Source organism: Prionailurus viverrinus, chromosome B1, assembly GCF_022837055.1.
Source record: "Prionailurus viverrinus isolate Anna chromosome B1, UM_Priviv_1.0, whole genome shotgun sequence".
NCBI lineage: Eukaryota > Metazoa > Chordata > Mammalia > Carnivora > Felidae > Prionailurus > Prionailurus viverrinus.
This window is the reverse complement of record NC_062564.1, coordinates 2,891,441-2,908,451: the sequence shown is the minus strand read 5'-3', so window position 1 is coordinate 2,908,451 and position 17,011 is coordinate 2,891,441. Positions and strand designations below refer to the sequence as shown.

At 41.5% G+C, this 17,011-nt stretch overlaps 1 protein-coding gene across 1 annotated transcript in view; it reads left to right on the top strand.

Moving 5' to 3' along the window:
• CSMD1 (CUB and Sushi multiple domains 1) overlaps nt 1–17,011 on the top strand; it is a gene marked incomplete at its 5' end in the record, with an annotated part of 688,146 nt that overhangs the window by 547,839 nt on the left and 123,296 nt on the right. Inside the window, 2 exons of the mRNA XM_047855978.1 lie at nt 1,692–1,838; nt 7,172–7,360. Coding sequence (XP_047711934.1) covers nt 1,692–1,838; nt 7,172–7,360 — 336 coding nt within the window. The remainder of the gene's footprint in view (nt 1–1,691; nt 1,839–7,171; nt 7,361–17,011) is intronic.

The following is a 17,011-nucleotide window of genomic DNA, read 5'->3' as shown; positions in this document are numbered from 1 at the left end:
AAAAGATGCTCAGCTTCACTCCTCATCAGAGAAATACAAATGAAAACCACACTGACATACCACCTCACACCGGTCAGAGTGGCTGAAATGAACAAATCGGGAGACTACAGATGCTGGAGAGGATGTGGAGATACGGGAACCCTCTTGCACTGTTGGTGGGAATGCACACTGGTGCAGCCGCTCTGGAAAACAGTGTGGAGGTTCCTCAAAAAATTACAAATAGATCTACCCTATGACCCAGCTAGCACTGCTAGGAATTTACCCAAGGGATACAGGAGTGCTGATGCACAGGGGCACTGGTACCCCAATGTTTATAGCAGCACTTTCAACAATAGCCAAATTGTGGAAAAAGCCTAAATGTCCATCAACTGATGAATGGATAAAGAAATTGTGGTTTATATACACAATGGAATACTACTTGGCAATGAGAAAGAATGAAATCTGGCCATTTGTAGCAACGTGGATGGAACTGGAGGGCATTATGCTTAGGGAAATAAGTCAGGCAGAGAAAGACAGGTACCATATGTTTTCACTCCTATGTGGATCCTGAGAAACTTAACAGCAGACCATGGGGGAGGGGACGGAGGAAAAAAAAGTTACAGAGAGGGAGGGAGGCAAACCATAAGAGACTCTTAAGGACTGAGAACAAACTGAGGGTTGATGGGGGTGGGGGAGAGGGGAAAGTGGGTGATGGGCATTGAGGAGGGCACCTGTTGGGATGAGCACTGGGTGCTGTATGGAAACCAATTTGACAATAAATTACATTTAAAAAAAAGGAATTTAGGGGCCCCGCCCATATCCAATACCACGTGTACCTCTCCTAGCAGGAAACGGTATTGTGAAGAGGGGACATGCTTGTCCATGTTTTATGGTTAATGCTCTACCTCTGTCTGTCCATCTGTCGGTCTGTCTCTCTGTCTCTCTGTCTCTCTGTCATCTAACTATGTATCTCTATCTATATCATCTCCTAACTCTCTACAGACACACATACTCTATCTTCGGTCCACTTTGGAATTTTTACACAATTGCTATCATATTTATCTGCAAATAGATTTCTTTAGTCATCAATATGCTGTTTAAAGAATCATCTATGCTGATCCCTGTTGTCTAGTTCATTTAATTTCAAATGTGTATAGCATTCCTTTCCATGGCACTTTAAATTCTTTTCTAAAATTCCAAAGTATTAGTTAGGATGTAGGTTTCCCCATACAGAACAATACCAGAACAAAGGTTTGCCTGTGGAAATAAAACTCGCGCACAGGTGCTGAAGTTTATAGAAATATAAGTAAATCCTCAGTTTTCCTGGATGTTACCAAATTGTTCTCCAAAGTGATTCTACTTCTGCATCATGGCACGAAAGTTTCTATTTCCCCGTACACTTATCATACTGTCAATACAAATGATGATAAAAATTACTTTTATTTCAGTCGTTCCTGCTTTATAGGCAAGGTTCATATGATCTATGTGTTATGTGTTAAAAATGTGCAAGTATTTTGATTGGCTCTTGCTTTTTGTTTTTTAATCAGGGAATATATTTTCTGCTTTATTAATTTGAAACTCTGTGTTTGGGAAATGAATAGCTGTATATTGTACATTTGGACCCATAACTTTAGTCAAAAAGCTAAAGGTAGTCTGCATTTTGTAGGTGCTAGCTCGTACCTGAACTTTTTTTGTCTTTCTGTTTCATTTAGGTTCTTCTGGTCAAAGTCCTCTGTTAGTGGTCTTAAGTGGGAACCACACTGAACAATCCAATTTTACAAGCAGGAGTAATCAGTTATATCTCCGCTGGTCCACCGATCATGCAACCAGTAAGAAAGGATTCAAGATTCGATATACAGGTTAGTAAGTGAGGTTTAGTTTAGCAGAAAGGTGTTTTTAATACAAGTGATCTGCATTAGTTAAAAAAAAACTAATTTAGAGATTTGTAAAGTAAACCTAATCCCCAAAGATGAACAGTTCACTCCCATAGAAACAATGTGATGGGAAACCGCTCTGAGAGAGACAGATCTCTAAACTACAGTTGGGAAAACAAACCATTTATTGATTAATATTGTTTTTATATTTTTATTTATTTTTAAGAGGGTGGAGGGGAAGAGAGTCGGGGAGACAGAGGATCCGAAGCAGGCTCTGTGCTGACAGCAGAGAGCCTGATGCGGGGCTCAAACTCATGAACCATGATATCGTGACCTGAGCCCAAACCAGGCATGTAACCGAATAAGCCACACAGGCACCCCTTGTTGAGTGATATTTTAAAGATTATTGCTAAAATCATAAACCCTTGAATTGAATTAGGGAAGGCAAAGGCATTTCCTCTAAAACATAAAGTAATGTAATATAAACTAATGGGTTTATATTATATTTTATATTATATTATATTTATATTATTATAAATATTATAATATAATATTTATATTTATATTTATAATATATTATATATAATATTATAAATATTATAAAATAAAAATTATATTTATAATATAAACCCTAATAAAGTAGGGTTAAATGCTAAGGAAACAAACAGGAAGAGATATTCATATTGCTACTAGTTTTATAAGTGGTAATAATCTCTTAATAGCATGTCTTTTTACTGATTATATATCTGTATATCTCTATATATTTGGAGACTATATTCACATATATATATGTATATGAACACTTACAAAATTAATACATGTTTGCATATATATATTTATTTGTCAACATTTAAATCATTTTGTCCTTTACCCATGTATTTTAATGATTATCTGCCTATGTTTTTCATATTAAGTCAGTCAATATATTTATGTACACTAAATCCTGCATACACGTGTAATATGACCTAATACCTAATGTTTATACTGTCCTACCGAAGCAGTAGACAGACAATTTAAATTCCTCATATATTTTAATTACTAAGAAAAAAGTGTACACCTTTTTCACTATCTCACTCCACCATATCCCATGGTGATAACTGAGGTACATTTCCCTAAGGAAGAAGCCCGTTAGACGCATTCAATTGAGCGATGATTCACCAGAGGATTATTGATTCCTATGTTGGTATTTTACATGGTCAGTGCTGAGAAACCTCCTGAAGGGGGAACAGCAAAAAGTCATAGTAGTTTGGTTTTTTTTTAAGTCTGTTTATTTTTAGAGAAGTAGAGCAGGGAAGCCAGGGAGAGGCAGAAAGAGAGAGAGACAGAGACAGAGAATCCCAAGCAGGCTCCACACTGTCAGCACGGAGCCCAGTGTGGGGCTTGAGCTCATAAGCCATGAGATTATGACCTGAGCTGAAGTCAAGAGTTGGGCACTTAACCAACTGAGCCACCCAGGTGCCCCCAAAAGTCTTGGTAGTGTTTAAGATTTCAGCTCTTTTGTTGGGAGATATGAAATCGTAAAAAAGTATCAAGATTCGAAAAGGCTCTTGATGTGCGGACAGTGGGCCTGAAAGTCTTTCTCTTCCTTTATGAAGTTTAATAAAACACACCCCAGACCTCCGTTTCTCCCCCTTTCTCTCCAAGTAGTTACTCCAAATGCTTATTAACAAAGAGCTCACCGTTGAAATTGCTTCCACTGGAATGAGTTACGAGAGTATTAGGGCACTGACAGGATTTGTGCTCATCATGTTCCTTGTTTTGAAAACTAAACACTGAGCCCTTTAGAATTGCCTGAATGTATTTCCAATGTGCAAAAATGGACAGTGCAGGGGAAATCATAGTGAACATCACCTGTCTCCTATCTCTGGCAGATTGCTTAGTAGCATGGTGATAGGACTGTACCTTGAATTCTGTCTTTCAAAGGATATTTTAATTCATTATTGAGCCATAAGTTCTCTGTTAAACTGTGTTGGGGGAGTAGGCAAATGGAGAATTTCAGAGAAGGCTGTAAATTTTTTGTTTTGTCAGTGGGTATGTCACCTGACAGATGATTTTCACAGATTTGGTGATTGAGTTACTTCTGCTAGGGGTTCGTCACCAGTGGTTCTAGAGCAGTGATCGATCACATGAGCGTTTCTCTGAAATATAGCAGCATGGGCCGGGGAGCGCCAGCCTTTAATAGGACCACACATCGTATCTTGAGCCTCCTTCTGTCTCACACATGTGACGTATTGGTCATCCAGACACAGGAGCAATACAAGTGATCAACACAGCTTGAAACTGAAAGTAAAAAGGACAAAGCAAGGGCTGTGCAAGGTGGCTCTAGTCAGTGCAGTAAGGTGTGCTGCATCCGTGCACAGTTAATAATGGGCCTTCTGTACTAAATGAAGCATGTGAGCGTCTTGTTGGGATAAAGATGCACACTGGGTTCTCATGTATCCAGAAGCCCCAGATATCTAGCTTGCCGTCTTCACCCATAGTGGATGCCTCCCTAATTTTCCAGCAGAGTTTGGTGATTGAACATTATGTCTTTCTATATCCAGGAATCAAACAGGCAGGGCCTCATGCCCAAATCTTTCCCTTTTCGGTGCTCTACACCCCCCGCCCACTGCCCCGGGGCCCCTCTATATCTTGTTCTAGGTGAGTGAGGAAAGGAGATATTTTGAGAGTCTGGCAATAGAAAAAAACATAGTAAAGAGAAGAGAAAATGGACAGTTTTCAGACTCTACGGAGTTAGACAACCTTGCGCATTATATCCCTTAACAGAATGAACTATGACAAAAATCACAGGTAATGTGCAATGAATTCTGAGGTCTCCCTGTCCCTTCAGGGACATTTCAGATGTTATCTCATCTCTACCGTTGGAACAGGGTTTTACAGTCTGCTCCTTCTTCCTATAAATTATCTTTTTGTTTTGTTTTGTTTTGTTTTTGCAGCTGAAGGCCAGGGTGCCTTATTCCTTTTCTAAAATAAACATCTCTGTTGATTCAAAACTTACAAAATTTAGTGTCGACGGAGGACATGGAAAACGGCATGGCAAATAGGGCAGTGAATCACAAGTTTCTCACAATAGTTAGTGAATTTTAACTTAATAAAAAAGAGTCCATTTAAAAAAAATGAAATGGTATTTCAGACAATCATCCAGCTGAGAATATTCTCTGAGGATGCTTCTCACAGGACCGTGGTTGGACACATAGACATTGCTTCTGGGCAACGCTATGATATAAAACCTTCAAAAAGTTGCTTCTGAATTTATTTCCAGGGAAAGGTTCAACATTAAGCATTCAGACCTGTATGTGTGTTCTTTATGGAACCCCCACAGGGAAGGAGGACATTTAAACCTCTTCTCTCAAAAGGAAACACATTTCCAGAACTTCACTACTTTCTTTATTTTATTGTTTTAATTTATCTGAAGGGACTTAGTAGGAGTATGTGCCACAACGAAACTGGTCTTGTAAGAGTAAGAACACATTCTTTCTCTAAATGAATAAATAAGATGTCAGTCTTCAGCCTTCGAAATGTTATATTCTGTGTAGGTAAGACTATTTTATTTTAACAAATGCTTGTCCTCCATTTTTAAAAAGTTCCTTCAAAGGCGGTGATTAAGGCTCTTGTAAGATTTTTATTGACCTGGAGTAGTGCATTTTCTTCAGATTGTATTCGAATCCCATATGTTAGAATATGTTAGAAAGAAGCTTAATGTCTACGTCACCGTGCAATGCACAAGACCCACTTAGCCACAGTGACAAGGAAAAAGTTAATGGCTTTAATTGCAGAATGTTACAACCTTCTATTTTCTCCATTTTAAGGATACTTTTCCTTTTTTTTTTTTTTTGAGAATTGTTTTGTTTCACATAAGGTGGCCAGTACTGGACCTTACCATTTCTAATTCTGGTGGTCAGTAAGCTTATTTAAGTGGGTTAGCTTTAGGGGCGCCTGGGTGGCGCAGTCGGTTAAGCGTCCGACTTCAGCCAGGTCACGATCTCGCGGTCCGTGAGTTCGAGCCCCGCGTCGGGCTCTGGGCTGATGGCTCAGAGCCTGGAGCCTGTTTCCGATTCTGTGTCTCCCTCTCTCTCTGCCCCTCCCCCGTTCATGCTCTGTCTCTCTCTGTCCCAAAAATAAATAAACATTGAAAAAAAACATATGATTTAAGTGGGTTAGCTTTAAAAGGATGAGTGAGGGAATTCAGCTTGATTTTTCCATGTATTTCCTTACAATATTTTAGCCAGAAAGTCGAGATCTCCCTTCACTCTGGGTAGCAATTGCACGCAATCTAAACTTCAAAATAAGAGATCGAACCTTGGCTCTGGGCTTTGGGGAATTTGTTGTGTTTTTGTTGTCGTTGTTGTTTGTTTTTGTTTGTTTGTTTTTTTAGACTTTATTTTTTCAGAGTAGTTTTAGGTTCGTAACATAGCAAAACCGAGGAAATGATACAGACATTTCCCACGTACCTACCCCCTACCCCTACAAGCACAACGCAGGCCTCCACCGTTATCAAATCCCCACCACGTGGTGCATTTGTTACAATTAGTGAACCTACGCACACATGTCATTATCACCCAGAGTCCATGGTTTACGTTAGGGTCACCCTTGGTGTTGTACGTTCTGTGGGTGTGGACCAATGTATCCTGGAGTGTATCCATCATTACAGTGTCATACATGGTAGTCTCACTGCCCTAAAAATCTTCTACTCTCCACTTGTTTATACATCCTGCTCTTTGGCCCTTGGCAACCACTGACTCTTTAGCGTCTCTCTCCAATTTTGCCTTTTCCAGATGATCATATAGTTGGGATCACACAGTATGCAGCCTTTTCAAACTGGCTTCTTTCACGGAGTGATACGCATTTAAGGTTCCTTCATGTCTTTTCATGGCTTGACGGTTCATTTCTTTTTGCTGAAGAATATTCCATTGTCCGGATGGACCGCAGTTTATTTATCTGTCACCTACTGAAGGGCCCCTTGGTTGCTTCCAAGTTCCAGCAATTATGAATCAAGCTGCTGTAAACATTTATGTGTAGGGTTTTTCGGATGTGTGCACATACATTTTTAAGTTCTCTGAGCGAGAGAATTTTAGTTTTGTAAGGAACTGCCACCATCTTCTGAAGTGGCCATTTTGTATTCCCACAGCCAACGAATGAGACCCTTACCCTTGCCAGACTTTGGTATCTGGGGATGTGTTTTAGACCAAGTCGACATATTGGTGCTGATTTCCCGGTACTTAAACAATAAAGATACCTCGTGTATATCGCTCTCACCGAGGGAACTGCAGCAGTGCCTATGTATCTGTTTACATCTGTGTGTGTTTGTGTGTCCCTAGCACCCTACTGCAGCCTGACCCACACTCCGAAGAATGGAGGCATTTTCAACAGGACCACGGGGGCGGTTGGAAGTCAAGTGCATTATTTTTGCAAGCCTGGGTATCGCATGATCGGCCACAGCAACGCGACCTGTAGACGGAACCCAGTTGGCATGTATCAGTGGGATTCTCTCGCCCCGCTCTGCCAGGGTAAGAGATGTGCTTTTTCTTCCCCCAACTCGAATTAAATGTAGTGGTCTTATTTTCACCACATTTTGACAGTTGCTGAAGCGGCGACTATGGCTAAAAGGTAAGGAAGAATGGAATATGGGTTCATAGAAGTACAACTTAAACTTTCCACGGACCAGGCAAACATTTCTGACATTTACACTAGGCTCGATTTAGCTTTTTCCAGCCCGAGTTCAGAGGACGGTTGAACAGTCACTAGATGCTGCGTAGAGTTATCCTCATCCTCGTACTGCATTTTGAAGTAAAAAATACGTTATTCAATTGAGATTCAAAAGAGGTTTTCTTGACAGTTGTATTAATTAAAAAATCAATTACTAAAGCCCCCTTTTTAAAAAATTTAGATTAAAAACCCATTCGTTGAGCCATATGCCGTATATTTCATTTTCTTTTGGTCATTTGAATTTAGGGCTTATTAAAGTTGATTTCAATATTTCATGCCTTTTTTGGTATTTTATCTGTCGTACGCATAAAAATCAAATTTCAAACAAGTCATTTTCATTTTAATTGAAGGCTTTGAAGTCATGAAATTTTCATAGTTTTGTCTTATCGAGATTTATATTCATAACGAAATATATTGGTCTTTGAGAGCTAATTATGATTTATGAATGGAGCCTCATATTGGTTTCCTTTTTTCTGTTTTTTTTTCATAGATATTAGACTTTCTGGTATTGCTCTGTGAGACAATAATGGATATTTATCACACTAAATATATGTGTCCTTGACCACAAGGAGTTAATCAGACACTCAGCTTGCATTACTGATGTTCTAGCTACTGAAATTCTTCGCAAATATAAGACACACACAAAGTTCTAACGGCTTCTTTCATTAGGAATGATGATTTGGTTCTTTAAAAGAGTACTTTCTCTTTCTTTCTTTCTATTTTTTAAAGAGTATTTTTTTTTCTTTCAAAAGAAGTCATTCTCATTTTCTTTAAATGCTCTGTTACTCTGTCTGTGACACAGATTCTATTGCCCAGAGTGTAGCCCCGGGGGGCTATGTGTCATTAGCACAGGGAAAGAATGCACGTGGCGATAGTCGTGCCTGAACCCCCAACGCGGACAAGGAAGGGAGGGGTGGATCAGCATGGGCAGAAATTCCAGAATCAGGACCTCTAGAGTCTGAGTCACAAAGGGGAGCCCAGGTGGAAGCTGCCGTCAAAGTAAACAGCACTCAAAGGCACGGGGAGAGACCTTGGTGTGGTGAGAGGGACACGGGAGGGGCGACACCCCAGGCCTGGGCGCGTCCATCTTCCTGCTCTGTGAGGACTTCTGGAAACCCCTGTGCGGCTGGACACGTGGCTGCTCCAGCCACGAATGGCCGACAGGAAGAGGACAGTGTCTGCAGGCTGTTTTGCTGATACGCCGTGACCTCTCTCTCCGGCTTCCGTTTCCTCCCTCAGTGGAACTGTTCGAGGCTGAATTAAATGACGCAGAAACAGGGCACCAGAGACCAGATCCTTCGGGAATACGTGCTGTTTGGGCTGAGGGACCTGAGTGAAGGTGATCATGCTGTGTGTTGCTTGCGTTGTGCAGGACCCAGACGCGATGATGCTGCGGTGTGGGCTGTTGGAATCCCACAACGCACTTGGCGGTGGGAAATCAGATCGTCTTCCTTGAGATTTCTTCTGGGAGCTCAAGGCCCCAAGTGATTGCATTCTCAGATCATAACATGTCTCCATGAAGTATCATCTTCCTCCCACAAATCCAGTTTTCTACACTTTTTATTAAGTCTTCTGTTAACCAGGCAGTCAGTAGGATTGTGGTCTTTCTTCCTAAACGATGACTTCGAAAACCTGGAGGGCACTTAAGAATAATCTCCTGCACTTTACTTGTGTTAAAGTATTTGGAACTGAAACACATAAAAGGTAATGTGACTTCTCAATAATCATAAAAATGTTGACCCAGAATCCAGACCTTCTGCCCAAACTTCAGCGTTGGAATCAAATTGTTTTCTGCTGAAAGGACTTCTATTGTGAAAACTCTTGCGGGCACCAGTTCTAGAGGTAATCTATATTTTTGGTATTTGATTTCATTTACTCTGGAAGCATCTTTTATCTTTTAGTCATAGGAATCTAAAATTTGTGCAAAATAGCACCTTGATTATAATAACATACAATATATTGTCATCATATGTGAAGCTGTAATATTTAAAAATAAAAACCATGATAGAAAGTATGCTTTTTGAGGGGCACCTGGGTGGCTTGGTTGGTTAAGCATCCGACTCTTGGTTTTGGCTCAGGTCATGACCTCTCGGTTCATGGGTTCAAGCCCTGCGTTGAGTATGGAGCCTACTTGGGATTCTCTCTCTCTCTCTCTCTCTCTCTCTCTCTCTCTCTCTCTCTCTGCCTGCCCTTACCCCACTCACACTCATGCACCCTTTCTTTCAAAATAAATAAACTTTAAAAAAAAAGAAAGCTTTTTGAAAGACATTTAAATGATGCAGTACAATTACATAGCATTTTTATCATTTAAAAAGAAAATTAAATCTTTAAAATAAATAGTAGAAATGATTTTACAGTTAAATGAAGGCCATTGAGAAAGGATCATAAAATTTTGAATAGAGTAAGCTTTGTAACATATATTGGCACTTTCTACCCTAAAGGTCGTTGACTCATGATTCAAGGGCCATTAGAGTTGATTTAGGTGAATTTAATCTGAGACATAAGTGTGTAATTGTTAACAGTATTTAAGAGGGTCCAATCTGATGTGTTCAGCATTAATTATTCCCTTTCCTTTTGTTGCTTGTAGAGTGTAAAACTTTCACATAGTATAAACACTCACCTGACTTCATAGAAAACCATTGGCTTGTTTTTCGTCTAGTCAGGCGGAGACTTTGTGGATTATTCCTCTCACATATTAAATCGTCTACTCTTTTCTGTGTTAGGCTAAGAGGAGTCTCCTATCCACCCATAAATGTTGAGTATTTGTTTGTGTTCGGCTGTAAGGAAACAAAATGAATGTTTCCTCCCTTCAAGAGAATCACAGCCTAACCATGAAAAGAGATTGATAAATTATGGCAATTACCATCATATATATCATGACCTAAGTTATATATCGTTAATTAAACAGCATCCTCCTTCAGGTGCATGTAGAAATCTTTTTAGATGGATGCCTCTAAAAAGTAGGATCAGAGAAAACTTACCAACAATTGTAACATCAAAAAGATTGTTTTAGGCTAAATTTGAAAATATTTGAAAAATAAAACACAAGATTATCCTACATTTATTGGGATTTTCCTTCAGTGTTAAAATACAAATACTAAGGGAAACCTATTTTCTACTTGGTTGTTGGTATTTTTATTTATTTATAATTTAAATTTACAGTGGGAAATATATTCTATTTAGAGAAATTTTCACTTTCAGTTTTATGGTAATTGAGGATAATTTCAAGTTTTGTTGTTTTTTTTTTTTAAACTAATATTTTGGTCCAAAGAGAGTTAATATAGAGGTGGATTATCGCCATCTAACAATCCTGAATTGTTGACAGTTCATCACTGTAGATCATGAAGTTAAAGACTGGGTGAGCTTTTTCTTTAAAATGCTCTGAATTCTATACAGGAAAACAACTTGCACAAGCCTAAAGGTACACGTTTTTACCTCCAGAAACTACAGAACTTTCAAACACGCTCTTAGAAATTGAAGTAGATATATAGTCATGCTATATATGTTTACACAACGAGTATACAACTCGTGACATGTCTGTTTTCAGACAGACGCAGAGTGACGCTCATCACGACTGTGTTTGTAGGTCAGGGTCATAGATGGCAGGAGTAAAACCAAAGACAAGCATTAAGGACTCTACACCCACTTCCAGTTCAACCCAAACGTGTCTCTGGATTAGGCACTGCACGTACCAAGGCACATTCCCGACCCTTTAATCTCTGATGGTCCAGCGGGAGACGCAGATTTGGGAGTCAGTAAGTACAGTTCAGTGTGGCATTCAGCGAGAGCAGATGTGCACTGAGTAGAAGTCGTAGCGAAGACCAAGGATATTTTTCCCGTCACTGGACATGCGGGTTGGAATTTGCAGGGAGTGACAAAAACATGGAGCGGCAGGCAGGGCCCCACGCGGAAGGCCCTGCCTGCAAGTTTCTGTGGCTTTCACGGCCTCTCCTGCGGTTGATGCCAATGTATTGGAGAGCTGTGGGCTCTGATCACAAGGTACAGTCATACCTGCATTTTAGAAAGACGGGTCTTGTAGTCGCCTGGTGGCAGGTGGGACAGAGTCTTGTCTGGGATTCAGGGGGGCCTAGAAGTCTGCACTGTGTGCGGGGCAGTGGTCGAGTCCTTGGAAATACGGTGGAAATAGGTCTGTGAGGAAACAGGTAACTGTCTTCTTGGCAGAGCACGTCAAGGGTTGGGAAGAGGCGTCTGCCACGACCTGTATTTTGGTTTCCTTTGCTGGGAGTCTTGCGATATGACTCACTGCATATGGGCCCCGGGAGGGAAGGAGGCTCGCGGGGCCAGTTCTGATGCGCTGCCTGCCGGGTGGCTGTGGGAACGCCGTGCCCCAGTCCAGGCTGGCGCTCCAGGGAGACTGAGTCCTACCCTTATCAGCAAGGGTGCCGCAGTTGCATTCATTCAAGATATCGGGCACGTCATTGTTTGTTTTCCACGAGAGAAGACACTACTCTGGGCTCCGGAGGGACCAAATCAAATGAATAAAATTATGACTAAAAAGTGCACGGGCTGCCGTAAGTTTCAAACTGAATCACCTCCACCACAGAACAAGCACTATCTGAGACGTGGAACCGGGTGGCACATTGCATCACCAGCGGCTGTAAATCCTGTAGCCCACCCTATCAGAGGTCTTGGAGATAATTGGGAACTTAATTAGTGGTGCGAACGTTGAAATATTTTAAGACTTCTACCAGATTCAGAGATCATCGTGGTTATTTTAATTATTCTTAATCTTACAGAAGAAGAAACACAGTTTATACCTTTCCTAACTTCATGATGGTATTGGTCTCTTTAATTTTTTTAATTGTCTACAATAATACTTTGGCACATTTACTAAAATATTTAACACTTGCGTTTTGATAAATAAGCAACGTCGAAGCCTGGAGTGTTGAGGTCATTCCCTTCCGGGTCCCCAGCTGCTGACCCTGTAAACTGTATCTGTGCTGTGGTCCCCAGGGCACCCAGCCAAACGCTTTTGTCACCTGTACCATTTGGTAAATGTTTTGAATGTCCCAAGTCCATGAATCTATGACCTTATAAGACATGCATTCGAGAGTGATTTTTCTTCCCCCTTTAAAATCTGTTTTGTTTTCTCCTGTTTTCGCTGACTTTTTGCCAGTGGCATCTTAGACGCACAGAATTTTCAGAGAAAAAAAACGTCCCTGATGTTGTGAGAGTCCTTATCACTCTAAACCTGTTGCCTGCAAGGTAAAGCGGGAATTTTAATATCTAGCTCTCAGGATTGTTGCGAGGGTTAAAGAAGTAACTCCGAATCAGTCTTCAACACTTGGGTCAGTGCTATCTTATTGTTAGGTCTGGAAGAGGGCGTGAGGGACCTTCTCCAGGCTTAGCCAGGATCCTGTGACTCACAAGAGATTGAGCCAAGGTCACAGCTCTGGACTGTCCTCTCCCAGAGCGAGGCCTCTTCCAAGATAACATAATGGCTTGTAATTAGTGTTTAGAAAATTCTGGACAGGATTAAACAAATAGTGGGGATCACCTGTGAGTGAAAAAAAAATGCGGGAGGCAAGATGTATTTATTGGTTTCAGAGAACTTCAGGTTGTGTTTCTCCTGTTGCCTGACCTTTTAAATTATTTTTCTCAGAAAATCTGTATTGGTTCATATCCTCCCTGATAAAGTCAGGCATATCTTCTGTCCTTCAGGCTTCATTTCCTGCCTTAAAGCAAGAAACTCTGCCAAGCAGCTGTTTCCATTATCAATACACTGACCTCATTCATCTTGAAGGGAAGCCTGAACTAGACCTGAAATTTTCTGCATTATCTCAAAGGCCCAGGTAAACTGGTGCATCACAGGGAACTGCTTTCGAGTTTCCCCTGTTCAAGAGAGAGAGCAGCTCCCAGCAGCCATTTTGTGTTTTCTTCTTTTACATAATATAAATTTTATGGTAATTCTTTTTGTTCAAGTTTTTGTTTAAATTCAAGTTAGTTACCAGTAGTACTGGTTTCAGGAGGAGAATTCAGGGATCCATCACTTACCTACAACTCAGCCCAACAAGTGCCCTCCTCAGCCCCTCCCCCATCTGGCCCCTCCCCCGCCCACCTCCCCTCCAGCATCCCTCAGTTTGTTCTCTATCACTTAGTCTTTTGACTCTCTCTCTCTCTCTCTCTCTCTCTCTCTCTCTCTCTCTCTCCCCTTCTGTTTTTAAAGCTTGGGTTCTCAGGGTCTTTTGTAAGCTGCAGCCTTAGCTTGGGGTTGACATTGACTATCGTTTAATGCTCTGCTCGCATTTTGCATGCAACAAAGAGTAAGAAATACAATCTTTCTCCCAAATTACATGATTAAGCTTCTGTTTGTGAAGTCAGAACTGGAAGATAGACCTAGATGCCTCGCAGAGTAGAACTGCCAGGAAGGCTGTATTTGCTCAGGTAAAGGTTACCTGTGGGGGACAAGCCGGGCAGATGAGGGAAACGGCTTGGGTAGGTCTGTGAGTCCCGTAGGAGCTGCGTTTTGTCTTCCGAGCTCTTCAGTCTTTACGGATTCCAGTGCTCAGAGGGGACCCTTCCCAGCAACACAAAGACTGAACCTTTGAGACGGGGTTGGAACCCATGTGCTTCAGACACAGAAATCTATGCGATTTCCATTCTATCCTGCATGTACCCTAAACATTACTGCTGCCCTTTGAAAGGGCATCTTTCAGAAGGCAGCTGTTCCTTTTTCAGTTTTCAAAAATAGCAACGTTATTGGGGCACGTAGGTAGCTCAGTCAGTTAGGTGTCCGACTTCGGCTCGGGTCATGATCTCACGGTTCGTGGGTTCGAGCCCCGCGTCAGGCTCTGTGCTGACAGCTCGGAGCCTGGAGCCTGCTTCGGATTCTTGTGTCTGCCTGTCTGCCCTTCTCCCGCTTGTGCTCTGTCTCTCTCTTTCTCAAAGATAAACAAACATCAAAAAGTATAAAAATAGCAACATTATCAAAAATTAGGAAGATATGTTCAGTGTCCTGCCATAGAGCTTGAGTTATTTTGTAAATCTTAATAATTGTTCTTATGAGCATAAAACGCTCATAAGGTAATTGTGACTCTTGGCTTGATTTTTACTCATGTGCATATTTATTTGCTTCTATGAAATGGTCAAGCTCCTCTGTGTCATGATAATAAGGCAGTGTTTCTAGAAATTTAATATAATGTGTTTTTTAAATTCCAAATTACCTATTATAATATATAAGAAGATATGTGTATGTACGAATATAGGTTATAGTCACCATGCCAGATATAGTCAAAGTTATTAGGTTATGAATCCACGTAGTTCACACAGCCCAAATCTGCCATCCCCCACGCATTTGCCCCAGATCTCTTTATAGGATTTGAGCGATTGGATCTTGGCTATTTCAACCAGTCTCTGAAATTTAGATGTGGACCCACCTGTCCCCAGCATTCACTGACCAACGGGAAGCTGAGGCAATCTGGCTTCACTGAGGTTTTGCTTCCTCATCTGTAAACAGGGATATGAACACTCCCCGCTGCCTTATTTGAAGGAGTAGGTGAAAACTTTGACATGAAATCTTTACCACAGAGCCAGGTACTAAGAGCCAGGTACCCGAGAAAAAAGGAACTCTCTTATACGATACAAACATATTTCCATCCACGAGTGTTGTCAGTAAGTACTTGTTGACTTTTTTTCTGGCAGAAACTTTACAAGTGTCTATTTAAAGTCAATAATATTAGGGCATCTGGGTGGCTCAGTCAGTTAGGCATCCAACTCTTGATCTCAGCTCAGGTCTTGATCTCAGGGACATGAGTTCAAGCCCCACGTGGGGCTCTGTGCTGGGCATGAAGCCCACTTACATTTTTTAAAAGTAAATAAATAATAAAGTAAACAATATTTAAGTGACTAAGCTGGTAATACATTTCTCTTACTTTTCATGATGAGCAACATGAGGCACCAGCAAACTTTTTCTATACAGGGCCAGGTAATAATATGTTAGTCTTTGTGAGTCATTTATCATTTCTGTGACATACTCTTCATTTTTTTTTAAGTTTATTCATTTATTTTGAGAAAGAGAGAGTGTGAGGGAGGGAGAGGCAGAGAGAGAGGGAGAGAGAGAATCCCAAGCAGGCTCGGTGCTGATAGCACAGAACCTGACATGGGGCTCCAGCCCACGAACCCCGACGAGATCATGACCTGAGCTGGAATCAAGTCGGACACTCAGCCAACTGTACCACCCAGGCGCCCACCTGCTCTTCATTTTTCAATTCTTCAAAATCCCTTTGGTTGAGCCATTTTTTATTGGTGAGCTCTACCAAAACGCTGCAGGCTGGTGTCGACCCTCGGGTCATAGCCTGCTGACCTCCGACCTAGATGACGTGCCAGGATCAGACCGGAATGCAGGTTATAATTCGGCCAATAGCAGTTCTCTTCTCTAGTTAGTAACCTGTATCTCAGATACGTTATGGAAGATATCTCCTTTCCTCTCTCGTGGTCAAAAACCCGGCGTGATTATTCACCAAATGAAAGAATGTGTTTTCTCTGTTCGTGCCTGGCACGAGTGTGAATCGCGGAGCTCCGTGTTTTCTGTCTGTCTCTGGGACGTGTTCATCATAAAACCAGTAGTGCGTGCAAACGTACATTTAGGGTAATTTTGTATCATGGCAGCTGTTGTATGAGGCTCTTGACCTTCCTGGGCCAGGAAATACAAAACCACAAAGCAGTAATTTTTCCAAAGGGAATCCAGAGTCCTGTTGATAAGAGTGCCTCATAGAGGTCAGCCGTGTATCTTGCCTTCGAGGAAATTCCTGTGATGTAGTTTTTGTGCTTAACATTGGGAAATGATTCTGACATGAGATACTTAGAATATTTCCCCAAACAGCCAGATAGGACCGTGTGTGTTCCCTGCACCCCTGGAGCATCATAGAAGGGAGTGCGTGCACTGGCAGCCGAGAGGGAAGAGTCCATGTGGAACTTTCTACTCGGGCATGCGGCACTTTGAAAAGCGATGGCTCCTAAATCACTTCAAGGCAAAGAGGAGTAAAGATAGGAGAATGACCCATGTGCCACTTACGATACCAACTGACATTGAAAAGTAGGTTATGGTCTTGCATGAAAGAGCCACAGTGACAAGCTATACCTGCAAAATTGGCAGTTTGAAAATGGTGGGGAATTGTAAGTAACCTTTTCACTGCCACTCATGAGCTCCCGGAGGCAAGCCATTCTCTGGCTTCAGGGGGACTCAGGTGCCCCTACCCCGGGGTCCCGTAGCTCCCTTTGCGCATATGTCTCAGCACTTGCTACTTTGTTTTGTCCTTGTATGTCTGTCAGTCTCTTCCTGGATCAGTGGTTCTCAACTTCGAAAGGTCACAAGAGTGATCTGGAATTCTTGTTAGAGAAGGAGCCCCTAACTTCCGGCCTCTCGATTCTCTGGTCCCCTGACTCTGACAGAGCCCGTCCCACAGAGTCTGGAACATGCAGTTTTACAGCCA